This window comes from Mus caroli, unplaced genomic scaffold, assembly GCF_978045245.1.
Source record: "Mus caroli unplaced genomic scaffold, Mus_caroli_1 scaffold_8, whole genome shotgun sequence".
Classification (NCBI taxonomy): domain Eukaryota; kingdom Metazoa; phylum Chordata; class Mammalia; order Rodentia; family Muridae; genus Mus; species Mus caroli.
In genome coordinates this window covers 30,140,056-30,165,306 of record NW_028227263.1, presented here as the reverse complement: position 1 = coordinate 30,165,306, position 25,251 = coordinate 30,140,056, and the positions used below count along the sequence as shown (strand labels likewise).

The window sequence follows — 25,251 nt, the reverse complement described above, 5'->3', positions numbered from 1 at the left end:
CAAGTTCAATGTTCTTGTAATGGCTTTTCCCATTTTATAAAATCCCAAGATTGCAAGTGTAGAGTTGTAGGGCATGCAACATTTCCTAGAATATTTAAATGTTGAAAAACTGTTTCTATCTGTCATTGTAGCATATGGAAAGAAACCTACATAGCTTATTAATGTCTTTGGAATTGTTTAAGAGGATTTAAAGATATGAGTTAAAAGAATTTCATAATCTTAATTTCAATTTCTCCTTTTCATTTAATAGTAGACATTCATTAGGACCCACACACTGTAATAAATTATAATAATTTCAAACAAGAATTAAATTACTAGGTACCTAGTGAAAGAGCCATTTTTTCTTAGGTACCCTGTAATCTAACTGTCAGATTTAAAATCTATTCCCAATCAACTCTTCACAACACTCACATTTATTCATCTATGTTAAATTAATAAAAGGTGTGAATAATGCTGACAAAATTGATCATTATTGTTCATGTAGATTTAGAAAATTATAAGGTAATCTAAAATGTAAAAGGAATTGAGAGAAACTATTAAGGTTCTTATAAATAAATTCATCCTATGCTATTTTTTCAAATCAAGACTGAAACTTCGATGAGACTTATTTAAATTGGCTACATATGCTATTTGATAAATTGTACAGTTTTAAAGCACAAACCGTTTTCATTATTTTTGACAAATATCAGTACAAAGACTCTACTATAGCCTTAGAGTGTAACAAATACTTTAGGAGCATATGGCAAGAGAATTCCAGAAAGTAAGAAGCTAATGGTATCCAGGGACCGTGTAGCTTGCTGAAGAAAAGATACAAGCACAGGGAATATCCAAGAGTCTCCCAGAAATACACACTGCCCCTTCCTTTTCCTCTAGGTGTAGCAATGTAGGCAAGTTCACACTCAGCACCGGATAAGTCCATATCTATTCCGGAACATGTCAGTAGTACTCCCTGTGTGGACCCTGTTTGCATACCCCAGCGTGCTCCACCCTGTAACCCCGCTGACCCTCCCCTTTCTACTGGGCATCCCTGAAGATAGGGGAAGCATGGCGACATCTGTTCCCATTCACACCGATTTTAATTTACCAAAAGAGCTACGCTATTTTCAGAGCAGACTCCAGAGCACAATGACAGATTTAGGGCCTTGGCTGAGGTTGCATTTCCAGTGTGTCAGCATTTCCTCCTCACAGAGAGTAAATTCCAGGGGTCACAACAGAGGAATCACTGAAATTCTAGCTTCAGTCGAGACACTTTTCCCACCCTACTTATTTTGTCCTAACTGTAGCCGCCACCGCGCTGCCCTATCTGGTGGGCACCAGTGGTGGCCTGCAGTAACTGCACTAAAGTTATCTCATCTTAAGCAAAAGTGGAGGTCCTTTGGACCCTTCCTGTAAGGTTCTCCACACAATTATCTCTTCCAGAGCTGACTGAAATGTAATATCTGTAGCCTAACAATTTTATAACTACACATTTATAAAGGACTCATTTTTAAAACACAGCCACATGCCATGCCTGTTTCATAATCGGATCACAGGAACAGTTTTAAGTTGCAGATATTCTCTCTAACCTAAGAGTTGCAAGTTACACGATTTTTTTTTTATGGAGTGCTTTTTGCAGACAATTTAAATGCAAGTTAGGAAAGTCACTCACAGCCACACCACGGCAGTTTTCCTGGATAATCCAGAGTTTTTCAAGGCACAATATGAGCAGCAACTTGGGAGAAACAATGCCCAAGTTGTGTTGTGATTACTCAGACATGAGCAGCTGAGCAGAGAAGACGGGCAATGGAATGTGTGCAGCAATCAGCTCTGTTGACTAATCAGAATTTGAGACACTGGAAGGTAATAAGGGTATTATAAAGAATGGCTTATTGAAGGAGCAGCTGTTTATGTGCAGCTCACTAGACTGCCATGGTATGTTTTGGTGAAAATGTTTAACTCCTTTTAAAATGATCATTAGAGAAGAGACGACAGCAAGTACCAAGAGGCAAGTTTGGAAGAATCAAAAAACCTAGATTTAACAGCTTTGGGACAGTTATCTGGGAGCTTGGAAATGGTCAGAAATGCCAGTCCCAAGGCGCTTTTAAAATTAAAAGTACTTTCTATTCATTGTTGTTTATAAAAGCTTAGTAGTTAGGCCATCATCGTTACTAGACTGATACAGGCACAGGGTGAGGCAGGAATATAATGGGGAAATCCTCAGGGCAGAACAAAGAGAAAGAGGCCCTGAAAACAGCCACGGGACAAACACAAACCAGATACGGACTTGGAATTCAGAAATGGGCTTCTTGCCTCAATAAACAGAAAGGTGGAGAGGCCCATGTCAGTCACAATTTCAAGTTTCAAATGCTGGTTTTCCTCAAAATATAACTACTAACAGCCTCTCCTATTTTGATTTCAGAGGAGTAAATAATTTTTAAAACACCAGGGAAGAATGTAAAACAATATTTCATTTACTGATATTATTTCCACCCAGTGACTATCACTCCAGCTGAACTGTTAGTCATATTGAGTGTTAGCTTTATGCCCAGCTCATTCAGCTTGTCCTTTACTTTCTCCCGAGAAGCAACTGTCTGGCCTTGTTCTGCCCCAATCACTTCCAGAACAACAACAAAAACCCATAGAATCCCATAAGAGTAACAAGCATTTCACTGGCTTTCTATAATATAGCATTATGAACATTTCTTTCTAACAAGTGTTCAGTAATATTTTTAAGCAGTCAGCAAGCAGTCAAAACTCTGCTATCTTTTTGTAACAGTTCACATGTCAAACTGGCAAAGTGCCCACAGTATAAGGCTGGAAAAAAATCTATTTAATGTCTGCCCCACAAGGCAACATGAGGTTTGATTGGCAGAAAGTGGAGAGTGGCTTTTGATCGTGTGTCCTAACATGCAGTTCCAGCTCCTGTCTTCTCAGCTGATGGGCTCCACATTACCCATTCAAACAGCAGTGACAGAGCACTGCACCACTCCCCGGCTGCAGTCCCACGCAGTGGGAGCTGGGCTGGGGGACAGCGCCACTGATTAAATATATCACTTTTTCAAGACAAGCAGGTTGTCTGAATCAAAGTTGGACAGAATAGACTCAACATTATTAAAAGGGGATATAAAACCCAGATTGAGTGATGTTCAGCCAGTTTGCACAGCCTCGGGGATTCCTGAGCTGACAGGGAGAATAAGGAAGAGCAGAACTCATAAAACAGGGCCAGAAATTAGCTGTGACACCTCGCCTATTTTCCCATCACTTCAGGACCAGTGAGTTTCAAAATCCTGGAGTCCCCTTTTCCCTTTTTAACTTTCATTTAAAAAAAAAAAATGAATTCAGCAGAGGAAGAAAAACACATGAAAGCGTGCTGACTGCAGTTTGTCAATTACTGTCTTACAAGGAATAAAACGGCAGATGCAGGCTTTTGCATCTCATTTAAAAATACACTAATACAGGTTCTTCTAACGAGGATCCTTATTTTTAGATTTTATTGCATTTATTCACTTGGAATTATAGTATAACTTTTAAGTCTAGGAATATTAGAATCATAGAAATCATGCAGTTTAACATTTTATAAGTTCTCTGACTAGCAGAAGCTATGGGAGAGCTGGTTATCATATTTAGCACTCCTATATTCTCTGCTATAGCATACATACTACTTAAACATTTTTGCCTAAAATATGTTTACATACATAAACATCTAAAATGAAGACATGCTCAATGCAAATTTTTATTGTCTCCATTTTTTTAAATTACTGAATGTAGCTTCTTATAATGTGCAGGGCATCAACAGATACTTATAGACTGTGAAGAAATAAAAACTAAAGTTGCTTTCTATTTGGAAAAGTAAAAATTAATGTCCAAAGAAATGACAAAACTATAACCAAATATTTGGAACTAGAAACTAAAGGTATAGACTAAAATTTAAATAATTGTCTGAAACAAATTATTTGAAATCAAAATATAGAGTCAAGTAAATGGTCAGCCCAGGTGTGATTTTAAAGCACTTGGAGAGTTTAATCTTTTCATATCTCTGCTATGAGGACTGGCTTTTATTTATTTATGGTCGTTAGTGGCACACGCCAGCTTTTTCTTGGAACACCTATGTTCTTGTTATTCACTTTGGCATCACTGTGCATAGTTAGCAGCAACCTGCTTGTTAGATATTTAAGATATCATTAAAGGATTAACTATCCCTACCAAGGTGAAGACAGCTTTAATAGAGAAGGGGAAGGTGCTCAGCGGCACCCTTAACCAAGACACCTACGTAATTGGGCATGGCAGGAACAACAGAGGCAACTGCTTGACAATGGAAAAATTACAGAAAAAATGCTGGGGTTAAATTTATAGTCACATATTCCTTATTGTATAATTCAACTAAATTACTTTAAATTTCAAAGTTAATTTAATGTCTGATGGTATATATTGGCGAAGTCGCATACTAATTTTCAAAATAATCTTAATATGACAATGTTTGATTTATGTTCTATTTGCCACAGAATGTGCTATTTATAATTGATAAATTACTCTGTATTAATCAGATACACATTCTCCTGAATGAGAAATAAGTTATGTCATATGGCATCTGTACTTTGTGTAGTGAAAGGCCTTTGAGGATGATGAAAACGGTAATAACAAATTTTATCCAAGTTCTCAAAGGCAAAACCAAGCAATCACGTTGAAATCTCGGGGTTTGATGTTAGAAAATTACCATGAAGAGGATAATTTGACTTCCTGTGTGAACCCAGATTTTTCTTTAAAAGGGAGGGGGGTAGGGGAGTCTTCTTAGGCAAATGCTTCTGAAACCCTGAAATGCTGCAAAACTGTATTTTCTCTTCTCCTCCCAGATATAAATTATATCAGTGCCCTTCCCGCACTGCCATGTGCATTTGACTAAAGTGTGCTGGGAATGGAGAGGAGACCGCCATGATGAGCTGTCAACTGGACCAGGTCCGAGGAAATCAGCCTGGCCTCCGCAGGACTGCCAATGAAAACACATTAGACCAAGTAGATGTGAAGCTCTCCAAAGCACACTCTCCCCTTCTATAATCCAATTGTGAGAAAAGAAAAAATAGTCAGTGTTCAGAAGAAATTTTTGTGTTACTCCTGCTTTGCCAGTTGAGTCTTTCATATTCTATGCCAGGAGATCCAAAGAAAGGCAGAATAAACCCACACAATATTTTGCAACAACATTTTAAAAATAGAGAAGGAATACTTTCTTTTAAAAAAAAACAAAATAATTAATTATTTTAGCCACTCTATTATTGCTTACAGTAATACACGGCAATAACATTTACATTGATTGAATTCTGTTTCCTTAATGTGAAATTTGTTTGGGGTTAATTAGCACGGCTGAGGAATAAGCTTAATAATTTTATCTTGTTTACACTGGAGGCAGTTTTCCGAGAGCACTGCTCAGGGAGGAAGTGACATCTAATTCCAGACAAAACATGGCGGTGAGGACGACTGCTCACTGTGGGGAGGCAAGCCAGGTCTTCCTCCTTGAGCAAGACTCCCACTTCTTGGGGAGTCTAATGGCAACCACAGAAAGTTGTCACATTATTTCTCAGACATGGTTAAGTTTTTAAAACAAATACCAAGCTGAGCAGGGAAGAAAGAAAAGACCGTATACAAATGGAGAAAGTCTCTGATATTAGACATCTTTACTGTCCCTTCCTAAAGAAAAAGCGGGTCTAATTAGTTGTCTTCCTAAAATGCGTACCTAGCATTTTTATTATGTATTATAACATTTTGCTCAGAGCTGACATTTTTATTCTGACAAGCACTGTCTGGAGAGCTCTCAATAAATAATACATTGACAATTTTCAGTAAATAAGCAGTGGACACAAATCGTTATCCTTACTTACAGCTGCCCCACTCTAATAGTGCTTTTACAAGGGAGGTGACTATTCAGTCTAATGCAATCCTCTCAGTGCTAGAAAGACATTTTCATTCATTACCACGGTCACAAGCACTTAAAGCACTTTTAAGCCCTGTTGCAAAACAGCAGGACTGGCAGAGTGAGTGCGGCTAACGAAAACTCAAGTTCTTCACCAGAGAAACCTGAGGCTGTTCACCTAAACACTACAAAAATTCACTTCTGCCCAGGCCACCTCCACACCTCTAGACCTGTTTGTCTAAGGAGAATACAGGGTTTCCTTTAGTAATTAGATGTCTATTTTGTTAAGGCTAATATGTGTGGTGGTGGGCTTTGTTTTCTGTATTATTTATAGCTTTATCAGTTAGTGGTATTCCTGAAGCACCATAGATAGTCATGTTGTGACCTCTGTCTACATCTTTGATGAAGGTACAAAAACTAAAATAAAATTGGAATCCAAATAAATACATTTGAAAGCACACAATAACTTTCCTGCTTTGCTTGGACAATGTGCTTTCCCTGACAAGCCCCTAACACCAGCACCCTTGCCAGTCATTAGACTATTAAGGCAGATTCAGATTTCATTTATCTTTATGCTGTAATATAAGTTCAACTGTTAAGCTATGTGGAAATGCAAACCTATAGAATAAGTAATCAAATGGAGAGTTGACATCTATATGTATTGACCTAGCTCCCCCACAGCTAGTATTTTTAACCTACTACTTAAAACTATGATCAATTATTTAACAATTTGTTAGGAAATTGATCATGGATCTGTATTATCCTGTTTGAAGTTAATGCTATATATAGTATGTCACTGTCATAGGCCATGTCATCATGTTTTGGTCAAATCCAGAACACATAGCACTTAGGTACCAGATGATAGTGGAGTTAAAAGTTTATATCACTATATTGACCATGTTGCCATAATGTAACTCCCTTCTCAGGTATTTTTACCGACCCTGGCATAAACAAACCCACTGTTCCACCAGTTTCCAAGAGTCAGTAATTGCCAAATGCAACTGTGTGGCACATGTAACACTTGGTAGTGACAGCAAGCCACTGTGCCATTAATGTACTATTTTTTTTCTTGAGTGTTTTTGGACTTAACAAAAAGTTTACTATAAGGCAGCATGCCAGCTATGCAGTCAGCATCCTTTCTACACAAGATGTAGTTCATCTTGTGTCTACTGCATTTTTTGATGGGCCAGGTGTAGTGACTTCCCTGTACCATCTAGAACCCATTTGATGGGTCACAACCCATCAAAATTAGTTCACTAAAAAAAAAAAAAAAAAAGAAATTTACGCCATGGCAATGAGAGGCAAGGACCTCCAGAGCATATTCTTCTTTTTCTTGTATAGTTCCTCATACATCTGCATGCTGGGTGTATTTTTCCATCCACGGAGAGAATACTCAAACTTAGTGCATCTAGAACTAAACATTTGCCTGAAACTTCCATGGGAGACAGATCATCTCAATAGTCTCAGATCTCTCTTCCAGTTGTCTCTCCAACTGCATACACCATAGCCAATTAGCAACTTCAACTGTATCTCTAAAATCTGGTTCCTATATATCCTCTACTGATGTTTTAGCTGTTATCAGTATATGCCTAGGCCATTACAATAGCCTACAGCAGACTGTCCTTCATTGCCCATTGTCTTTTTGCTACTGATAGTCAGAATGCCAATAGTTACTTCCCATAAAAAAAATCCTATTCTGTCATTAATCCTCATATTTAAAGTTCTCATCTGTTTTCCAGCACTAAACAAATTCCATCTTTTCAGCATACCTTCGACCTATTTTTTACTTTCATTCAGATCACCTGAATTAGAAACAATAAACATCCTGAGAAGTTCATTCATAACATTGACATTTTATGTACATTTCTTTTCTACCTCAGATTCCAACTTATCCCTTGTTCAGGATACTGAGCTAATAATTACTTAAAATCCAGCTCAAAATGTATACCTAAATTTCTATTCTGAGACAAAATAATGGTTCTGTCTTCTGCCCTGCCGCGTGCTACCAGACTCCTCCTATTACAGCATATACAGCCTTTACTCATTCCACTTTTCTTCCACCAAACCTTTAGCCACTAAGAACAGTATCTATTCTTATATTTGCCTTCTTTTCCTCCTTCCCACTTTTACTGCTCTCACCTTGCTCTACTACAATAGATTTGAAAGAGCTTAATAAATAAATGCCTTGTAGAATTAATTATCAGGGCCACATGCAGTCAAAGATTGCTGTGAATGTGGTCCAACACACAATCATATATGCCTTTTAAAATGTATGAGATCTTAATAATCTATTTCATAACTTGATTGCAGTTAACAGGAATGAACCTTGTAAATGACTATATGCTATAATGTTGAAAGGTTGGATGTGCCTGTAAGTCTGCCTATAAAAAAAAAAAATCAAATATGATGGTGTACATCTTACTTACTAGGTCTTACCAGATTTTAACAGAAACTGGATTAAATATGTATATCATTTGTACATCTTCAACACAGCAAGTTTTCAAGTACATGCTCATAAATTTAAATTATTGCTTTTTATGAGCATTTTGCAATTTCATATTATACAGATTCTGTAAAAATGTGACAGGTGTATATCAAAAAAATTTTACTTTATTGAGAAAAATTATAATAATATTGTTTTTAATTTTGTTTTCAAGTATTACTACGGTCCAAATGTTTCTGTCCTCCCAAACCCACATGCTAGAATAGAATCCAAATATGGTGGTATCAAGAGGTAAAGATTTGATGGCTGGGTGATGAATGAAGTTAGTGACCTTATGAGAGAGGACTATGAGTGCTTGCTTGTCCCTAACAACATTTGAAGACATGGTATCAACTAAGAAGAAGGGAGCAATTAGGTCTTGGGATTCCTCGACTTTGGGCATGTGAGCAATGGGTCTTTGTTTCCCAGCTTGCAGCACTTTACTGTGGCAGCCTGTGTGGACTGACATGCCCCTAGTGCTGTGGAGAACTGCAATGAATCTCTGGTAATCTTGCCCTCTGACCAGTGAGTCACCATCCCAACATGATCTCTGTTCTAGCCATTACTGCAGCTGCTGGTGTTTCGCTATGCCATTTTGTTCCTGAGTTCTAGGGGCATCCTATGTAGCCAATCCTGTCATTTACAATATGAATCAATGGAGGCAGACAGGGTTTTTCAAAAGAAGTGGTAACTATCCATTAGCTAAACATGTAAAAATGAATTCTGACTTAAATCTCACACCTTATACAAAAGTTACCTCCAAAGTATATGTGAACTTAACTGTAAAGTGTACAGTTCTATACATCCTTTAGAGGAGAAAGTAGAAAACGAGGTTTAAAATCCAGGACTTGGAAGTTGTTCTAAAATTTTATATCAAAAATATAGTCTATAAAACAAAGAATTGTTCATCTAGTCCGCATTAAGACTCTAAACTTGCAGTTGTGTAGGCACATGGAAAGGCAAGCTAACGACTAAAGAAGATACTTCCAAACCACATCTCTGATGTAGGCCTACTACCTAGACTAACAAAGAGCTGCCAAATACAATAGCAAAAGAAAATCTGGTTTCCTACAAAAGGGCCAAGGTCTGAAAGACATTTCACGAGCAAGGACACACAGAGCAAGGACCCACAGACACCAAACAGCATATACAATGGGTAACACTCGTAATAAAAGAAATACAGATTAACTCACCATAAAATATCACAACATAACCATTAGAATGGCTAAAAGGAAAGTTAGAAAGCCAACTACTGACAAAGATACAGAGACACTAAGTCACTCCTCAGTGGCTAGTGGGAAAGAAACATTGCACAGTGACTCTAAAGCTGTGTAGCAGCTTTTTATCAAACTAAGACTGAAACCACCATCTAACCCAGTCATTATTCTGCATACTGATGATAGAGAAATAGAAACTTCTTTTCAGACAAAAAGTGGAAAATTTTATAAATTTCATAGAATTTTTTTTTGTGATATCACCAAACTGAAACCTGTATGGAGGTCCTTGACCAGGGAATGTATTCATACTACAGAATAGAGAATATAAGAGCTATTCATATTCAAAGCAACACTAATGAAGTGATAGAAGAAAATCTAGGCTGGAAAAAAGTCACAGAAGCTATTTTCCACCTGGTAAACAAGAATACAGCTTATCCCAGACGCTGTCGACATAGCAGGCACAGTCAGGGAGATAGTGAACTCAGTTTCCATCAGTGTGAGATCAACATGGATGGATAAGAGAGGTTCATGATGTGGCTGCATAGAAAGACTTGAGACTTTGCATATATCCATGGTAAACTGAGAACCAATTGGCCATAACTGCATAGGGCTGTGATTTCAGAATAGAGAGTGTAATTCCAATCCAAGGGATGATGAAAAATGATATCATACCAAAAGTCACATTCTCGTTGGCAGAAAGACTTTTAAATAGGTCTCATATAGCTAAAAAGAGGGGCAAGTAATGTCACTAAAAGAAAAAATTGTTTTTGTTTCCACTGGCCTGCATTGCCATTAAAGTTATACTTAAAAGTCTAACTCTGAGAGTGAGGTAAATGCAAGGTAGGGGAGGCAGAAGGAGAAACTAGAAGCATTAGTCAAGATAAGTTTCATTTGTTTTTTTCAATCAATAAACATTTATTGGGAGTTACAAGTGCTCGGAAACAGGCTTGGACAAGCCCTGGTTGATTCTCTACCTAAATAAAGTGGGTGACAATACAGAAGACAAGTGAGGAAGTCACAGGCAGTAAGTATCTTAAAATGAAGTACACATATATGTCCATAGGATTTTGTGAGGCTTGGAATGGAGTCCAGTTGGCAGACTTTTTGCATACCATCCATAAAGCCTGCATCCAGAGACCCCCTAAACACACATACAACATAAAACCAGCTATAGTGGCACAGGTCTTGAATCCTAGTACTTGAAAAGTGGAGGAAGAAGAATCAGAAGTTCAAGGTAAATTTGAGGCCAGCATAGGATAAATGAGACCCTATACCTCCTCAAAAAAAGAGGAGGAAGAAGAGAAAGGGGAGGAAGAAAGAGAAGAAAGAAAGAGAGGGGAGAGGGGAGAGAGGAGAGGGGAGAGGAGAGGAGAGGAAGTGTGGGTGTGATCTCCCTTAGGCCTGGATGCTAGGATCACAGGCTTATAAGACTTCTCCGAAGAAGAGGAAATTTAGTTTTGATATTTCCTATTATATTTATTTGTGTGTGATATGAGAAGCACACATTCCATTATGTGTATGGGGGTTAAACGACACTCCACAGGAATAAGTCTCTCTCTCTCTATCTCTATCTCTCTCTCTCTCTCTCTCTCTCTCTCACACACACACACACACACACACACATTGGTCCTGGGAATTGAACTCAGATTTAGCAGTGGGCTCCTTTATCCACTGAGCCATCCAGGCTTGCCTGGAACTGAAATCTAAGTATGTAGAAGGTAGAAACTGAGAGCTAAGGGTTCATCCTTTTAAAAGGCCAAAGAGAGTGAGGGAGATGTCTCAAGGGTAAAAGTCCCTGTGGGATCAGTTTGATGAAGGGAGACATAAAAAGCCATATGTGGACATGGTGGCATGCATATGTAATCTCAGCACTCCTAGAGAGACAGAGAAAGGCAGAGAGAGACAAAGGAAGGCAGAGAGAGTAGAACCAGCTGGAAGCTGGCTCCTGCTTCTACCTGCCACCTAGCCTGGAATATGCTATGCAGGAACAGCAGGAGACCAGTGCCTTGGAAATAAGGTGGAAGGAGACATAGGACTCCTGAAAGAAGTCATACTCTGACCTCCACACATGCACCATGGCATGCTCATACACACACACATACACATTAATTAATTAATTAATTAATTTTAAATGAGTAAATAAATAAACAAGTCTAAGTGAGTTCCTTTTAAGCTGGGATGGCATTCTGGAATATGATGGAATTTCAGAGCACAGTGTGTTGGGCTTCTTCTAAGACTTCCCTTTGATTCTTGTTCCCATTCGCTAAAAAATACACAATGGTGTGATTGATCTTGCTGTTGCTGCTGCTATGGCTTTTCTTAGCACGATTCAATATTTACCATAGTGCCATAGCTATTCAGCATACCTTCATCATTAGTATTTACTTGTTTTTAACATACTGCAAGCAATTATGCAAACACATAAGCCTCTAACTCTGGTGTTCTCAGTGGTAGTAGACAGCCTGCATCCTCTGACTTCACTGTGGGGCATTTGTCTGGACTTGTGCTGCAGTGTGGGCTCCTCAGACCTATACCCAAAAGACATCAACTGAGAAAGTGCATCCACCTTTGTGCCACCATATAATTCAGAGCTAAGCTATCAGCACTAAGTCGGGGCCTTGAAGCCATGGCTTTGTAAGGATTTCATTGGACAATGTCTTCTTCAGACATCAAAACTGCATAGCTGCTTTTATCACTCACTTCATAAATATTCCCAGATCAAAAAGAAGAGATAATCATGAACACTTTCAAGAGTAAAAGAAAAGGAATTATGAGATTGGTTGAAATGAGTGATTTATTTCAAAAACATTTTGGGAGAGGGGCAACCTGACTAGTGGACTCTGAAGTTTAGTTACAAAGTTTTAAACAGTCAAAATAGCATAGAATTATAGAATTTTAGAATTGATTCTTTGTGTGTGTGTATTATATATATATCAACATCATTTTATAAATTTTGAAAAACTAAAACTCAAATCAATTAGTTAATTTACTATCAAGCTCCTAGGGTTATAAAAGATTGCATATAAAGTTCAAGCCAACATCGGAAAGAAGTCCTCTTTTCTATTTTTATTAGCGGTGTGGTGGGTGCATGCCTAGTAAGCACATATTCACATTTATGAACATATATAGTAGACTTTTGGAGAATAGAAGTTGACTTTGGGTCTCTTTCATGATAAGACTCCACTCTATTGAAACAGAGTCTCACTTGAACCCAAAGTTTATAGGTCTGACTAGTCTAGCTAGCCACCTTGCGCCAAAGATCCTATCCCACCTCCAGAATGCTAGGAGTATAGGCAGGCCTCCAACCTACCTGGTGCTGGGAATCTGAACCACTGAGTCATCATCCCAGTCCCTCCCCTGAAAGGATTCTTAAATAATTTTAAACTGCTACAGATGAGACCCAGACTATCCATGTATGCAAAGTAAGCATGCAAACACTGAGTGATATGCCTTTTTCCTTTTCCTTTCTCTTTTTCCTCTTTTTTTTTTTAATTTTATTTTTAAACAGGTTTGTCCAGGATGGTTTTGAACTTACTATATAGCCCAGAATGGCCTTGTACTTGTGATCCTCTTGCCTCAGCTTCCTGGTAACTGGAATTATTGGTCTATGATATTCTTAGAGAAAGGCAAAGATTTCCATATAACAGGTCAATTGACTACCCAAAAATTTTTGTCTATTTCAACATAAACAATAGGATTGAGCAATAATCAAAAGGTTTGTAATTTTAAATTTAAAGTATTTCAGGAAAATTAGGTTGTGAACCCAAGATAATTAGAGGTCAGTAATTAATTCTAATCCCAAAACCACATCTTAAGATGGGAACATGAATAAAGACGATCAAAAGGGAAACAGTGTGTTTCCTAACAAACCCAGTAATCACAGTCCAGCAGGAGAACAAGGCACCTGCGCTTGGCCATTGTTGAAAGGACCAAAGACATTTTATTAGGACACAACAAAAGGGAAATTGCAGCAAAGGGGCCCATTGAAGACTCTTGTTGAGTTTCTGAAAAGGTTAGTGATTATAGAAAAAAAAAAACAAAAACTAAAAACAAAACGATAAGAAGTGAAAATGCATAATACTACACAGCAAAACTCATCTCTTCTGTCTAATATTTCACACACTACTTGAAGGTGTGACATGTAACAGTCTGTTCTACTGTCCTGTCTCTAGACATTTAAATTTTTCACAATTTTCGGTAGTGCAGCCAATAATGTCAGGGAGCATCGTGCCCTTGTCTGATGCACAGGTGAGTGAGTGTCCTCCCTTCGGAACAAGCATCACGAGTATGGATACTGATACTGACACTCTTTTTTCTCTTTCTGTCTGTTTCCCGCTCTGTTTCCTGTGTGCATGTGTGTGTTCTCCAAAAGCTGTCACTGTCTAGATCTCTTTGGTCTATCTTCCTCAACTGTTCTTATAGTTTTGTTTTTAGTATGGGGTTTTTCCATAATCGCCTTTTTAGAAAAGGGGGTGAGGATACAACCAAGGCTCAGAAGCTACAGGCGCCATCATTTTTATAAAGTCCTAAACGTATTATTTAAAAACTAATTCAAAGCTATTTCAAAACAAATGAAAGAGAACAGCAAAGTCCCCAAATGTCCAGAGCAAGGGCTGCCCAAGAGAAAGCCATGGGCAGTCAACAGTACACAGCCTCATCCACAAGGCCATGCGTATCTGCTCATTTTCTCTTTCAACTATTAAAAAAATACTAAAGATCCAAAGTTTCCTCTGCGCATTTCTTGAAACTCACAGAAAAAAAATTCTGAAGAAAATGTAATGGGTTTTCAAGGGAAAATGCAAACTTCCCAAATTCAAAAGGCAGAGGATACTGTGCCTTTCCAGTGAGCCATTAGGAAGCTGCCTCTTTGTAAACAACAAAATGCCTAGAGCACCCTCAACCCCCTCCCCATTCAGCAAAAGACAAACCTGAAACAACTGTGTGTGTCTGCTAATGCTATTAGTGAAAAGGGCCAGGAAAAAAACTAACCTTTAAATCTGAGGAGCTAGAAATGGGCCAAGAATCTACAGTACCTTTTCAAAGCAGAGGCCAAACTAAGAGAAGTCAAGGAGAGGACTCAGCTGCACAGTTGTGCTACATGGACTGTAACAGGGGCCACAAAACAGCTGCAGATAGAACTAGTGATTTGTCCAAAAGGCCACGGGCCATGGAATTCTCACTCATTCTGTGATTCCTAAAGTTACAAGAGAGATTGGCCAGTTTCCAAAAATTGAAAAACAAATATACCTAACTTGAAAATGCACTAAGCATGATTCCACACTAAATAATCCAATGTAGCACCAAGAATATAAATATTATTAGGAGAAAATAAAATTTAGGGGAAAAAAAGGAGAATAGAATTTAAATAAAGCTGTATTAGCATTGTTCTGGCTACCTACCTGTTTCCTCACCTAACTGTGAGCAGACTGTGGAGCCTAAGTATTCATTTCCAATTGCTTGAGATGATACTTGGCAGGGCTACAGTGAATAATCAAAGCCATCTGATGTGTATAGGTGTAATATGTATGTGTACATGTTTGGGGCAGACATACATACATGTGCGTGGCCTGAGGTCTGCATAGGGTGTCTTCTTCAATCTCTCCCCTCTTAGTTTTTGAGATTGCATCTGGAGCTCACCAATTTGTCAAGCCCCCAGGATCCTCCTGGGCCTAACTCACAGTCCTGGAGTGGCCTTTTAAGTAGGTTCTGAGTATCAAACTCATGGCCTCATATGTGGGAGGCAAGCACTTCACTGAAGAAGCCATATCTCTGAGTCTTTTTAATGTGTTTTTATGTACAAATCTCACAAATGATAACCAGAAAAGGTTTAGACATGCTAAGACTTCAACAATCAATCAAAATATAGTAAAACCTTAATATTCACACATTCTGCCATAAAATTGTTTGGATGCTACAGCATAGCGGGAATGTCAAGGTGCTCTTGTGATTACTACACAGGATTTCAAAGATTTATTTCATTGCAACAGGAACACATTGTTCCTGACAGGAGTCTGAAACCTCATCCAAAGCTCCACCAACCTCAGTGGCTGACAACACTGCATTCCACATTTCAGAGCAGGGAAGACTGGCTTCCAGTGGGGAAACTTTACTATCAGCTTTTCCAGAAGGCCTGAAAGGCCAGCAAAACTGAATTGCTCTTCCAGAACACAAGAACACCATTGCCGCCAAATGCTAAATCCCTTAACACCCTGGGGCATTTCCTACAGCCTGCCCGCATGCAATGAGATTTTTATAACATTTCTCTTTGAAAAGTTTCTTCAAATAACAACACTGTAATAGTAGTTACAATAATAATAGCAATCATAGCTGTGATGAGAAAAGTGATATCCAGTCTCCAAAACCCAGCTTCATAGATGAAGGAACTGAAGCACAGAAGGGTTAAGTCATACACGCAAGGTCTCATGGCCAGGAGATAACTCTGGCTCGATTTATTGAGTGCTATCCTGTATGCCCACAATGGTCCACATGACTTAGTGCACTGACCAATGGTTGACTTTCATAACAGCACTATAATTTTGGTAGTTTGAAAGAAACTGGTCCCCATAGGCTCATATATGTGAACCTGGCCCCCAGTTGATGAAACTGTTTGGGAAGGATTGGGAAGTGTAACCTTGTTGGAGGTGTGTCACTGCAGGCAGGCTCTCTCTCCTGGCTATAGATGAAGATGTGAGCCCTCAGCTGTTCCTCACTTCACTATCATGGATCTCACCGTGGGACTTCAAGTGGAATGCAAGGATTACTTTTATTGCTTTGGTCATGGTGTAAAGATAGAAAAGTAACTAAGATGATACTTATGCACATTTTGGATTTAAAAAAAAAAACTAAAACAGCAAGAAATTTAGTAATATGTGCTATAGAGTTTTTGTGGTAAATACTGAGTAACTACCAAACTGTAACACCTTGCTCTAGCTCCAGCCCACATGACAGTTTGTAAAAATGCTTTCATGAGTACTGAAACTTGGATTCAAATCCAGATCTACCTCAGTCTAGGACATGACTTTTGAAACAGAGTTTTCTCCTCATTTCAGCTATACTAAACAACAACTTTATTACACAAAAACATACAACATTGGTACACTTCAATGGGAACGCAGACCAGATGACTGTTTAGAGATGTAAATGATACCAGTGTGCCTGTCATACACAGAAACACATACATGGTACTCCCAACAGCTATAGCATCCTTTGAGAAGCTTGCTTTGTCAGAAGTCCAAGCTTACTGCCCTTTGTCGGGGGGCACAACATGGTGTATCTGTGTGCTTGTATCACCCTGATGGCCTAAGGTACACCAGGGGGCAAATTCATACTCTATGTCTCTGACCCAGAAGTGTCTATGGAACCCTGACTAAGCTGTGTCCTCTCCACACTCTCCCAAAAAAACTACATCTACTCTGATATTTGTACCTAATTCCAAGCACTGCTGCTTCCTCACGATGGTGGTAATTATTACCCAAAAGAGAATCTTGAAAAGTCTGAGAGTCAGAAAGTCTTATCTGACACCCAAGGGTTTTCCTCTTGTGTCCCTGTTCCTCACGTGACTCCCAATGCTGACTGCAACCCACCCCAGCGGCCTGGGACCATATACTCAGTAGTATGATACACAAGACATGACAGCGGTTGGAGCACTATTATTAAAGAGAGATGAAAACAGCTGTACATTATGCTGAAGCACTCACTCTTCCCTCCACAAACAGACGGTCCTGGATTACAAGCAGCACTTGACCGTTTAAATCACGACAGCCACCACATTTAACCAGCTGGGCCATATTCTCCTAGCGCTGCCTGTTGACCTCCTCAGTCGCAGCTGCTCAAATGAAATTCTCATTAGACAACCTATTTTCAGAAGCCAAAGGGCTCTCTGATTAAATATATGTATTTAGATATAGAAGTCCTTTTTAAAGTGTTCATTTTCTGACAACTGTCGCTTATGTTAGGACCCAGCTATGCTGGCAACAAGATGGGTAACACGGGATAACTAGGATTCATCATTTAATCGCAGCTGAAGGATTTTTATGTTGGAAGCATTCTAACCTGGCTCTATTAATCACAGCCTTTCTGCGCACTCTACCCACCAGTATCAACAGGACTTTAAAAAGAAGATTCTAAGATTTAGTCATCCAATAGACTCCTGTGTCTCTACTCACCCGTCATTTCCCTAAGTGCCACATAGCCATTCATCTACTTATGACACTAAATCAAAGTTAAATTCACAAAAGGCAGAACCCTTGTTCATCTTCCCATCAGCTTCACTGTTGGGAGGGGGTGCTTCTGACAGAATGCCATTGTTCATCAGATTCTCTGCAATTTAGTCAGAGCAATGCTCAGGGAGAAGAGTGATATAGTGGATCAATGCATCTGCCTGAAAAGTTGCTGTTTTATTATGTAAGCAACAATTTAAATGGACAATGATAAATCTCATACAGATGAGTTTCTGCATTAAGAGGAATGAGAGGGAAGGTCTTTTTAATTTGATAAAGAGTCAAAACATTTTCTGGGAATGACTCAAGAAAGATCTTCATTTATTCTGTTATCCATACAGGCTTGCCAATCAGTTGATCCTAAAATATGGCCCTCAAACCATGATGTGGAGGGGAAATGATATATGTGAACAGTTCTTACATGCCCCGTGAGATGTCCTGTTCCACCTGAGGAACCAGGCCCAAGGCTTTAAAGAGCCAAAGCCAAGGAGATACTGGGAGGATTGTCTGTGATCATTTTAGAATCAGAAATCTATCCTAAACTTTAATGATCTTTCTATAGCTCCTTGGTCTCCCACTGCCTTCTATTGTTACCAGAAGACAAATGAAATTAGTATTCAGGCATAAGGAGGTGACTGAGTGGCTAAAGCCCTGGCTGTAAGAGTGCCAAGGCCCGAATTCAGGATCCTAGTATCTATGTGATGCTGGACACAGTGGTGTGCATTTGCAATCCCAGCATGCTTATGAGAAAAGAGAGGTGGAGATGGGACAATCCCTGGAAGGGACAGGGCAGTTAGCCTAGTGTATGCAGTGGCAAAGAATAATAAACACTGCCTTCAACAGGATGAAAAGGGAGGGCTGATGATTGAAGTTGTTCTTTGACCTTCACACAGTTGCTAAGGCAGGGTGTTGCATACACACATGTGGGCATGTGGGCATGCACATGTGCCTCTATGTGTATACATGCACACACTTAAAAAATGGGATTCAAACTATAACATTATAAAACTAGAAACCATGTACTGCTCCCATTTGCAAACCATATTTGCGCTCTTTATTTTATTGATTGTATCACTATCTTCCTATTTGACCAGAGATTAAAAAAACAAAATAAACAACAATAAAACCTTGGTTTGCACACTCATACATCTTCACAATTCCTCTCCCGACTCCATCTCCATATACAGCCTTCCTTTCTCACTTCTGCTGTCTTAGTTAAGGCCCTTATCATCTCTAGCCTGGAACTATTTCCTGAATACTTGTCCCTGCTCCCATCCACCCCACACTGAACTGCCAGATTTGCTTTCTCAGAGCAAAGGTCTAATCCTTTGCCATGAAGAACAGAACAGTTAACAGTTCCTCCATCACTTTCAATATTGCGTTTGAATTTTCTAGCCAGAACGGCAAGACCTGTCAGGATCCAAACACAGCCTAGTTTTTCTATCTTAATATCCCCTATGCAAATTCACCTCAAGTTAGAGCCTGAAGGCTGGCTGTTTTATGTGCAATGCCCTTCCTCAGCCTGCAATGTCTTTCCCTGCACTCCACCAAAGCACTACTTTCATTCTCCAGACTAGTTAGGACTCATTCCCCATAGAACCCTCCGGTGGCTTCCTAGGCAGGAGCAACCTTACCTTGTAAACTCCCAAAACATTTGATCTGTTCAGCTTTCATGGAGCCTGTCACTGTTAGACTTCAGACTGGGTTTCATTCACGATGTGTCCTATGCCTTTTACTAGACTACAAAGCCTTTAAAAGTTTGAGACTACTCCCTCATGCATTGTGAGCACAGCATGTAATCTTGCAACAGCCTTCTTAACCTTGAGTCCACAGACCCCAAAAGACTGATAGACAGAACTCAGATGGGAAAGCAACCTTTCCCCAACTAGCTCATACTGAGATTTTTGCCTTTCCTCAAGTGATGGGTGAAAGCAACATCTGCTGTGGCTGTGGTATTATCACATTAACAAGAGACAGTTCTCCATCTCACTGCAATTGTTAAAACACCTGCACATGTCAGTTATAGCACTGCTACACGAGAAGGGAGTGGCTGGGCCTACCTTAAACTTTATCTTACCATGAGTAAAGGGTATCACAATCTCCCTTACCATATTTTAAAAATTACTTGGGTATTTAATATAATTCACTTCTCTCTAAATCTATAGATTTTATTTTCTGAGTTTACCATAGTGCTAAGGAGTTACAGACTTCACTAGACTGTTGAAGGGAGTAATAGAGAAGACAAAGCTCTGAAAGAGCAGAAGAGTCAGTCAGCTCAGAGTTCACACACTAACAATCACGTGTGCTATCCATAATTGCTCATCGGCCCCTCTACAGCATACTTGTTCATGTTTTAAATATAGATCAGAATGTACCAATCACCATTTTTCACAATCTAAAGATGAATGTGAGAAACATATTAGAAATTACTGACAATTGGGAAAGATATAAAGAGCTTGAAACCCAGTATTGAAGAGGCAATCAGTATTCACGAGTACACATGCACAGATACCCTCAGGTGACAAAAAGGATCAATCATACACATGGGTGTGTAAAAAGAAATATGTGATGTATGCATCAAGCAAGCACAAGAATTCTAAAGGTCTGTAACTAAAGAGAAATAATGGTAACGTTGATTATCCAATCACCTCAGTGGTCTCCAGAGGCATCAGCACGTGGAAACACAGTGGAATGATTAACATTGATAATGTGATCATCATCAGGAACATCTCAGATCCACATAGTTTGCAGTTATAAGAGACTTTCATATTCATTGTGTTATTTCTCAAAATATTTCTCAAAATATTTCAATTGCCATGTTAAATACAAAGACCACAGCCACTTTTGAATCCTGTTTAGGATTAGAAAAACTGAGCTTTGGGTAAAGTAAGTATCAGACAGGGCTGCAGTTCCTAAGTTACTGCTGGGTAACCTGGATCATCAAAAGCATCAACTGTGCGCCAGCAATCTGATTAGCAGGACTCTTTAGTCAGACTTCCACAAACATCAATAAAAGACGAACATTAAGTCTTTATAAGAATAAATTCAATTAGACGGGAACTACCTGCCAGTCAAAGTCCCCTAGAGTGTCACTGAGGTCTAAATCTCAAAAACTGGTGAAAAACCCAGGGCTAGGTCAGGGCTGAAGCACACAGATAAAGAACACATGTACACACTCACTGTGATAAGTCCACAGTGCATTTTGTTTAAATACAGAGTCCACTGGAGGCTCCTGTAGAGGAGCTGAGCACAGAAGGCTGTGGCAGGCACCGCCTCCCACGCTTGGAGGGCATCAGCAGCTCTCCACCCTAGTCCAGCATTTAGGGGTGAATGTGAAATTTTAAATGTGTAACAGTCAGAAAATGGAAGGGAAACACATTAGAAAAAAAAGTTTACTTCATTTTTAAATGGGACATATCATCAAAAAACTATCTGCCAAAAGGAAATAAGAAAAAAAAATCACTAAAGCTGTAGTTAGGGAAATTCCCTTGCTATCTTTTTCCAGGGTGATGGTTAACATCAGTTCTAATCCTTGGGGTATTGTTGTAAGAAACAAACCAAACGCACAGATTTTGGGAAAACTGGGGCTATCTGCTTAGCACTCATAATGGACTTCAGTCAGCTGTCACCATAGTAACCTCTGAGTGACTATTCCCAGCTTTCTTGGGCACTTCTGGCCCTTGGAATCTTGGTTATTTTGCTATTGCCGAGGGAAAAAAAGCCCAGAGAGGAAGTTCACATACCCTCTTGTTCCGTCCGAGTCATCTCCTCCAGCTTCTTCTGCTTCAGCGTATCCACCACATCGGCAAGGCTCCCTTTGCGGCGTTCCGGGGTTCCAAAAGTAACACTGTTAATTATTTCACGCTCCCGACTCCCTTCGTCAGGCTTATGTGGTGAGGTAGACGTATTTCGGAAGGAATATAGGGAACATAACTTATTATTCTCTGACTCCTAGAAAAAATAAAATGAGATTGTATAAAAGTCATTAATATATAGTATATTTTTTCCAGCCACTCCAAAAAGAAAAAGAAAAGGGAAAGAAGAAAACCTAATTGTTGAATAGCTCATGATTATCACTAGATCAAATAAATTATATTGACAAAATAAAATAAATCAGTGAGACACACAGAACTGCTTGTCTTATAAGCAATGCTGAACTTTAAAGTAGCAGTTAATTATCAAAGGAACTAAACGCAAAGCCCAGGTTCAAGCTTCGTCATTTTTGAGGTAAGAAAACAAAACTGGACACCTTGGCTTCTCATTCACACATGCTTTGCACTTGTGAGCATTCAGTTTCAGTGACCCAGGATGAGAACTGGTGAAGTCTTTCTCCCTAACTGGGTCCTTTCATCAGCAGTATTCTTCCCACAGACCAAAATACGTACATAGCAAAAAACAAAAAACAACAAAACAAAAAACCAACCAAACAAACAAAAACTGCTTTCTCCCATTTAGAAACTTTAAAAATAGTGGAATTTAGTTTCAATGCCCAACATTCACTACTCACTAGAAATTAGATAAAATGTCTAAACCTGAGCCAGAGAGTCAGCGATCTCAATACTCCCAATGCTGGGGTTTGTAGGACACAGGCTTGATTCAAGCTACACACATGGCCTTGCTCCTGATGCCCCAGCTGTAGCATGCCGTCCACGTGGCATTTAAAAACTATCTTGAACAACAGTAAATTGTTCATTGCAGAAATGTTTGCACAGGAATTACTTCCCAGTATACAAAAGCTTGCTAACTACTAGGAGGCCCATCTCTAGCTACAGAGAGGGAGCAAATCTTAGGTTAAAATACAAACACCACATGAAAGCTTTTGGAAAAGGAAATAGTTTTGTATCTCTGAATAAGAACTGAGAACCAGGGAGAGAAATGTCTCCGCTGTTAAGAGTACACTGCTTTCGTAGAGGACCAGAGTTCAGTTCCCAGCACCCACGTGGTTCATTTTGCAGTTCTACAATTCCATTTCCAAGCTCCTTGATGTCTGTGGCCTCTGTGGGCACCTGTGTTCACATATTCACAGTCACAAACCCCCCCACACACGTAATTTAAAGTAAAATAATAATTATAAAAATCAAGAACCAAGGGTTAGAGGCAACCATTACATAGCTGTAGCCCTCCATATATCTTGTCTGAACAAAAATATTCTTTTCCTGATTAAAAACAAGAAAAGCTGTTCAGAAACATCAAAATTCTAATGGCTCCTAGTCTCTTTTCTTCCAAAGGTAACCCTGCCAGCTTGAGCGAAGGAGGGCTGGAGCTGGGTCAGAGGCAGAGCACTGGCCTGCCATGCAAAAGACACCACCAGCTTTGGTCTCCTAGAACATGTAACAGAAATAAATTAGTGCTGGAAGAAATGGGAGGCTGGGGAAACTGCGTCGGTACATGGAGGTGTGGGGCTAAATCAGCGAGTCTCTACTGAATGAAACAATGGCTGCGCTCAATAGTGCTGCTGCCACCGTTCTCACGGAGAAAGGGACCAGAGGATGGGACAGCACTTGAAAAGCCCCTGGGCATGGTGCAGAGCCCCCAGAGGGGAGATAATGTCTGAGGGAAGGAACAGATATAGCACTGGAACTAGAGGCATTGATGTGACCCTCGATTAACTTAAATACTGTGATTACTGGAAAGTCTACTGAATGGCTTGTGTTAATAGATAAACTGTATGGTTTGAATTTCAATAAAACAGTTTAAAACAGTGTGAGATGAGTCTTCTGCTCCCTGCCTTCATATTATTGCTAGCACAATGCCAGAGGGGCTGTGTACAATGCTGAAATCTGAAATAACTTGAAAAGGACAAAGTAAGCAGGTGAGGCATGGTCTAGAGTTCTTTATCTTGCACCTAGACAACCCACAGAAGACTTGGCATCTCAGCTAACATCTGTAAGCATTCTGTGGAGAGAGGCTGAGAAACCCCTCTGTGCAATGCCTACTGGGCTTAGGCCTTGATTCCTTAGGATGGGTGGTTCAGTCTCCAAGTTGTGTAAACAAAGTCCCCAGAAACATAGTTGCAGTGCCACTGTGACTGTGATATTGGTACTGGTCACTAGATTCTTTATCCTTCCCTTTCCCTAAGATGCAAAGTAAGCTCATCTAGTGCAAAAATAAAAATGAAAGCCCTGGCCCAAGCTAAGAGGAGCTGAATGACAAATCTGGCCCAGGGACCTGCTCACTGACAGGTGACTCTATTGAGCAGAATGGAGGTCCTCTCACAGGTGTCAGATGGAGACTGAAAGGCTCTGGAGAGGCACTCCAGACTAGCAGTCCATGCATGGAGTGCCAGTTGTCCCTCAGGCTCAAGTTCAAGCAGCCCTGTAAGCTGGTTATCACTTATCTGTTAGACTGTGTTCTTTATTTTATGGTCACAGAATGTAATTACCATCATCCTATACCAAAGACAATAACCATGGGCTCCTTTACTTCAGTGATGACCTATGCTGTCCACTGTCCCATGATCTGTACAAAGTGCCTCTACACTAACAAGTACAGAACATGAGGCTGCAAAGTCACGATTACCACAAGAACTACTCCTATGTTGCCAAGGAACCAACACAGGCATTGAGTAAATTCATGAGAGGCTGAGGTAGAAACAAAAGTGCTTAGCCTGGCCTTTGGGAACTCGGAAGGGGGATGTGCTTATCAGTTTTAAACTTAATAAAATTTCATAAGCACTGGGATTTTCATGAACAGAGATATGCCCCTAATTCATGTCAGTAAAACTGACAAGCTATCTTTAAAATTTTGTCTCATAGGATGTCAGCAACCCCAAATGAGAGGAGGGAAGGGAGTAAGGGAGGGACAGCAAGAGAGGGAGGGAGGAGGAGAGGAGGGAGAGACAGAGACAGAGATAGAGACACAGAGAGACAGAGACAGAGGTGGGGGGAATCTATCATGGCCCCTCCCAGGAAGACTCAGAAAACATGGTGGAAGGGAAGGTGGAAAGAGTGTAAGAGCCACAGACCGTGGAGGACAGCTGCAGCACAGTGTCTGCTGGATAGAACACAAGCACAGCACTCATATACTCAGAGCAGCTGTGGCACTGCACAAGGTCTGCACAAGATCAAGCCGTCAACACTGGCATGAACAGGGAAGGGTACTTGGCCAGGAATCACTGTTGAAGGAAGCGGAGTCAGTTTTCTTTAACAGGATGGACAGCCACGAAACATAGCATTTTTAAAATTTTTTAAAAAGTACATGACATGAATCTGGAAGGAGGATGGGCAAGAGAGGAGTTGGAGGGGGTAGGGAAATACTATATTTCTGTGTGAACTTAACAAAGGAAATATAGTCAAAATAGAGAGGAAATACAGAGTGAGAGCAGCAAACAAACTTAGACAAAAGATTTCAAACCACTCTAGAGATTTACATCATTTTATGGAAATGTTCTTAAGGAATAAAAGCATACTTTATTTTGTAAAAAGACAAGACAGGTTCTAAGTCAGACCAGCT

The 25,251-nt window shown here is 39.7% G+C and overlaps 1 protein-coding gene across 14 annotated transcripts in view; it reads right to left on the bottom strand.

Moving 5' to 3' along the window:
• The window catches only part of Sox6 (SRY-box transcription factor 6), a 592,637-nt gene that overhangs the window by 277,040 nt on the left and 290,346 nt on the right, over window positions 1-25,251 (bottom strand). For all 14 annotated transcript variants that reach the window (XM_085841377.1, XM_085841381.1, XM_085841379.1 and 11 more), the window contains one exon: window positions 21,543-21,750. In XM_085841377.1, the coding sequence (XP_085697503.1) occupies window positions 21,543-21,750 (208 nt within the window). The remainder of the gene's footprint in view (window positions 1-21,542; window positions 21,751-25,251) is intronic.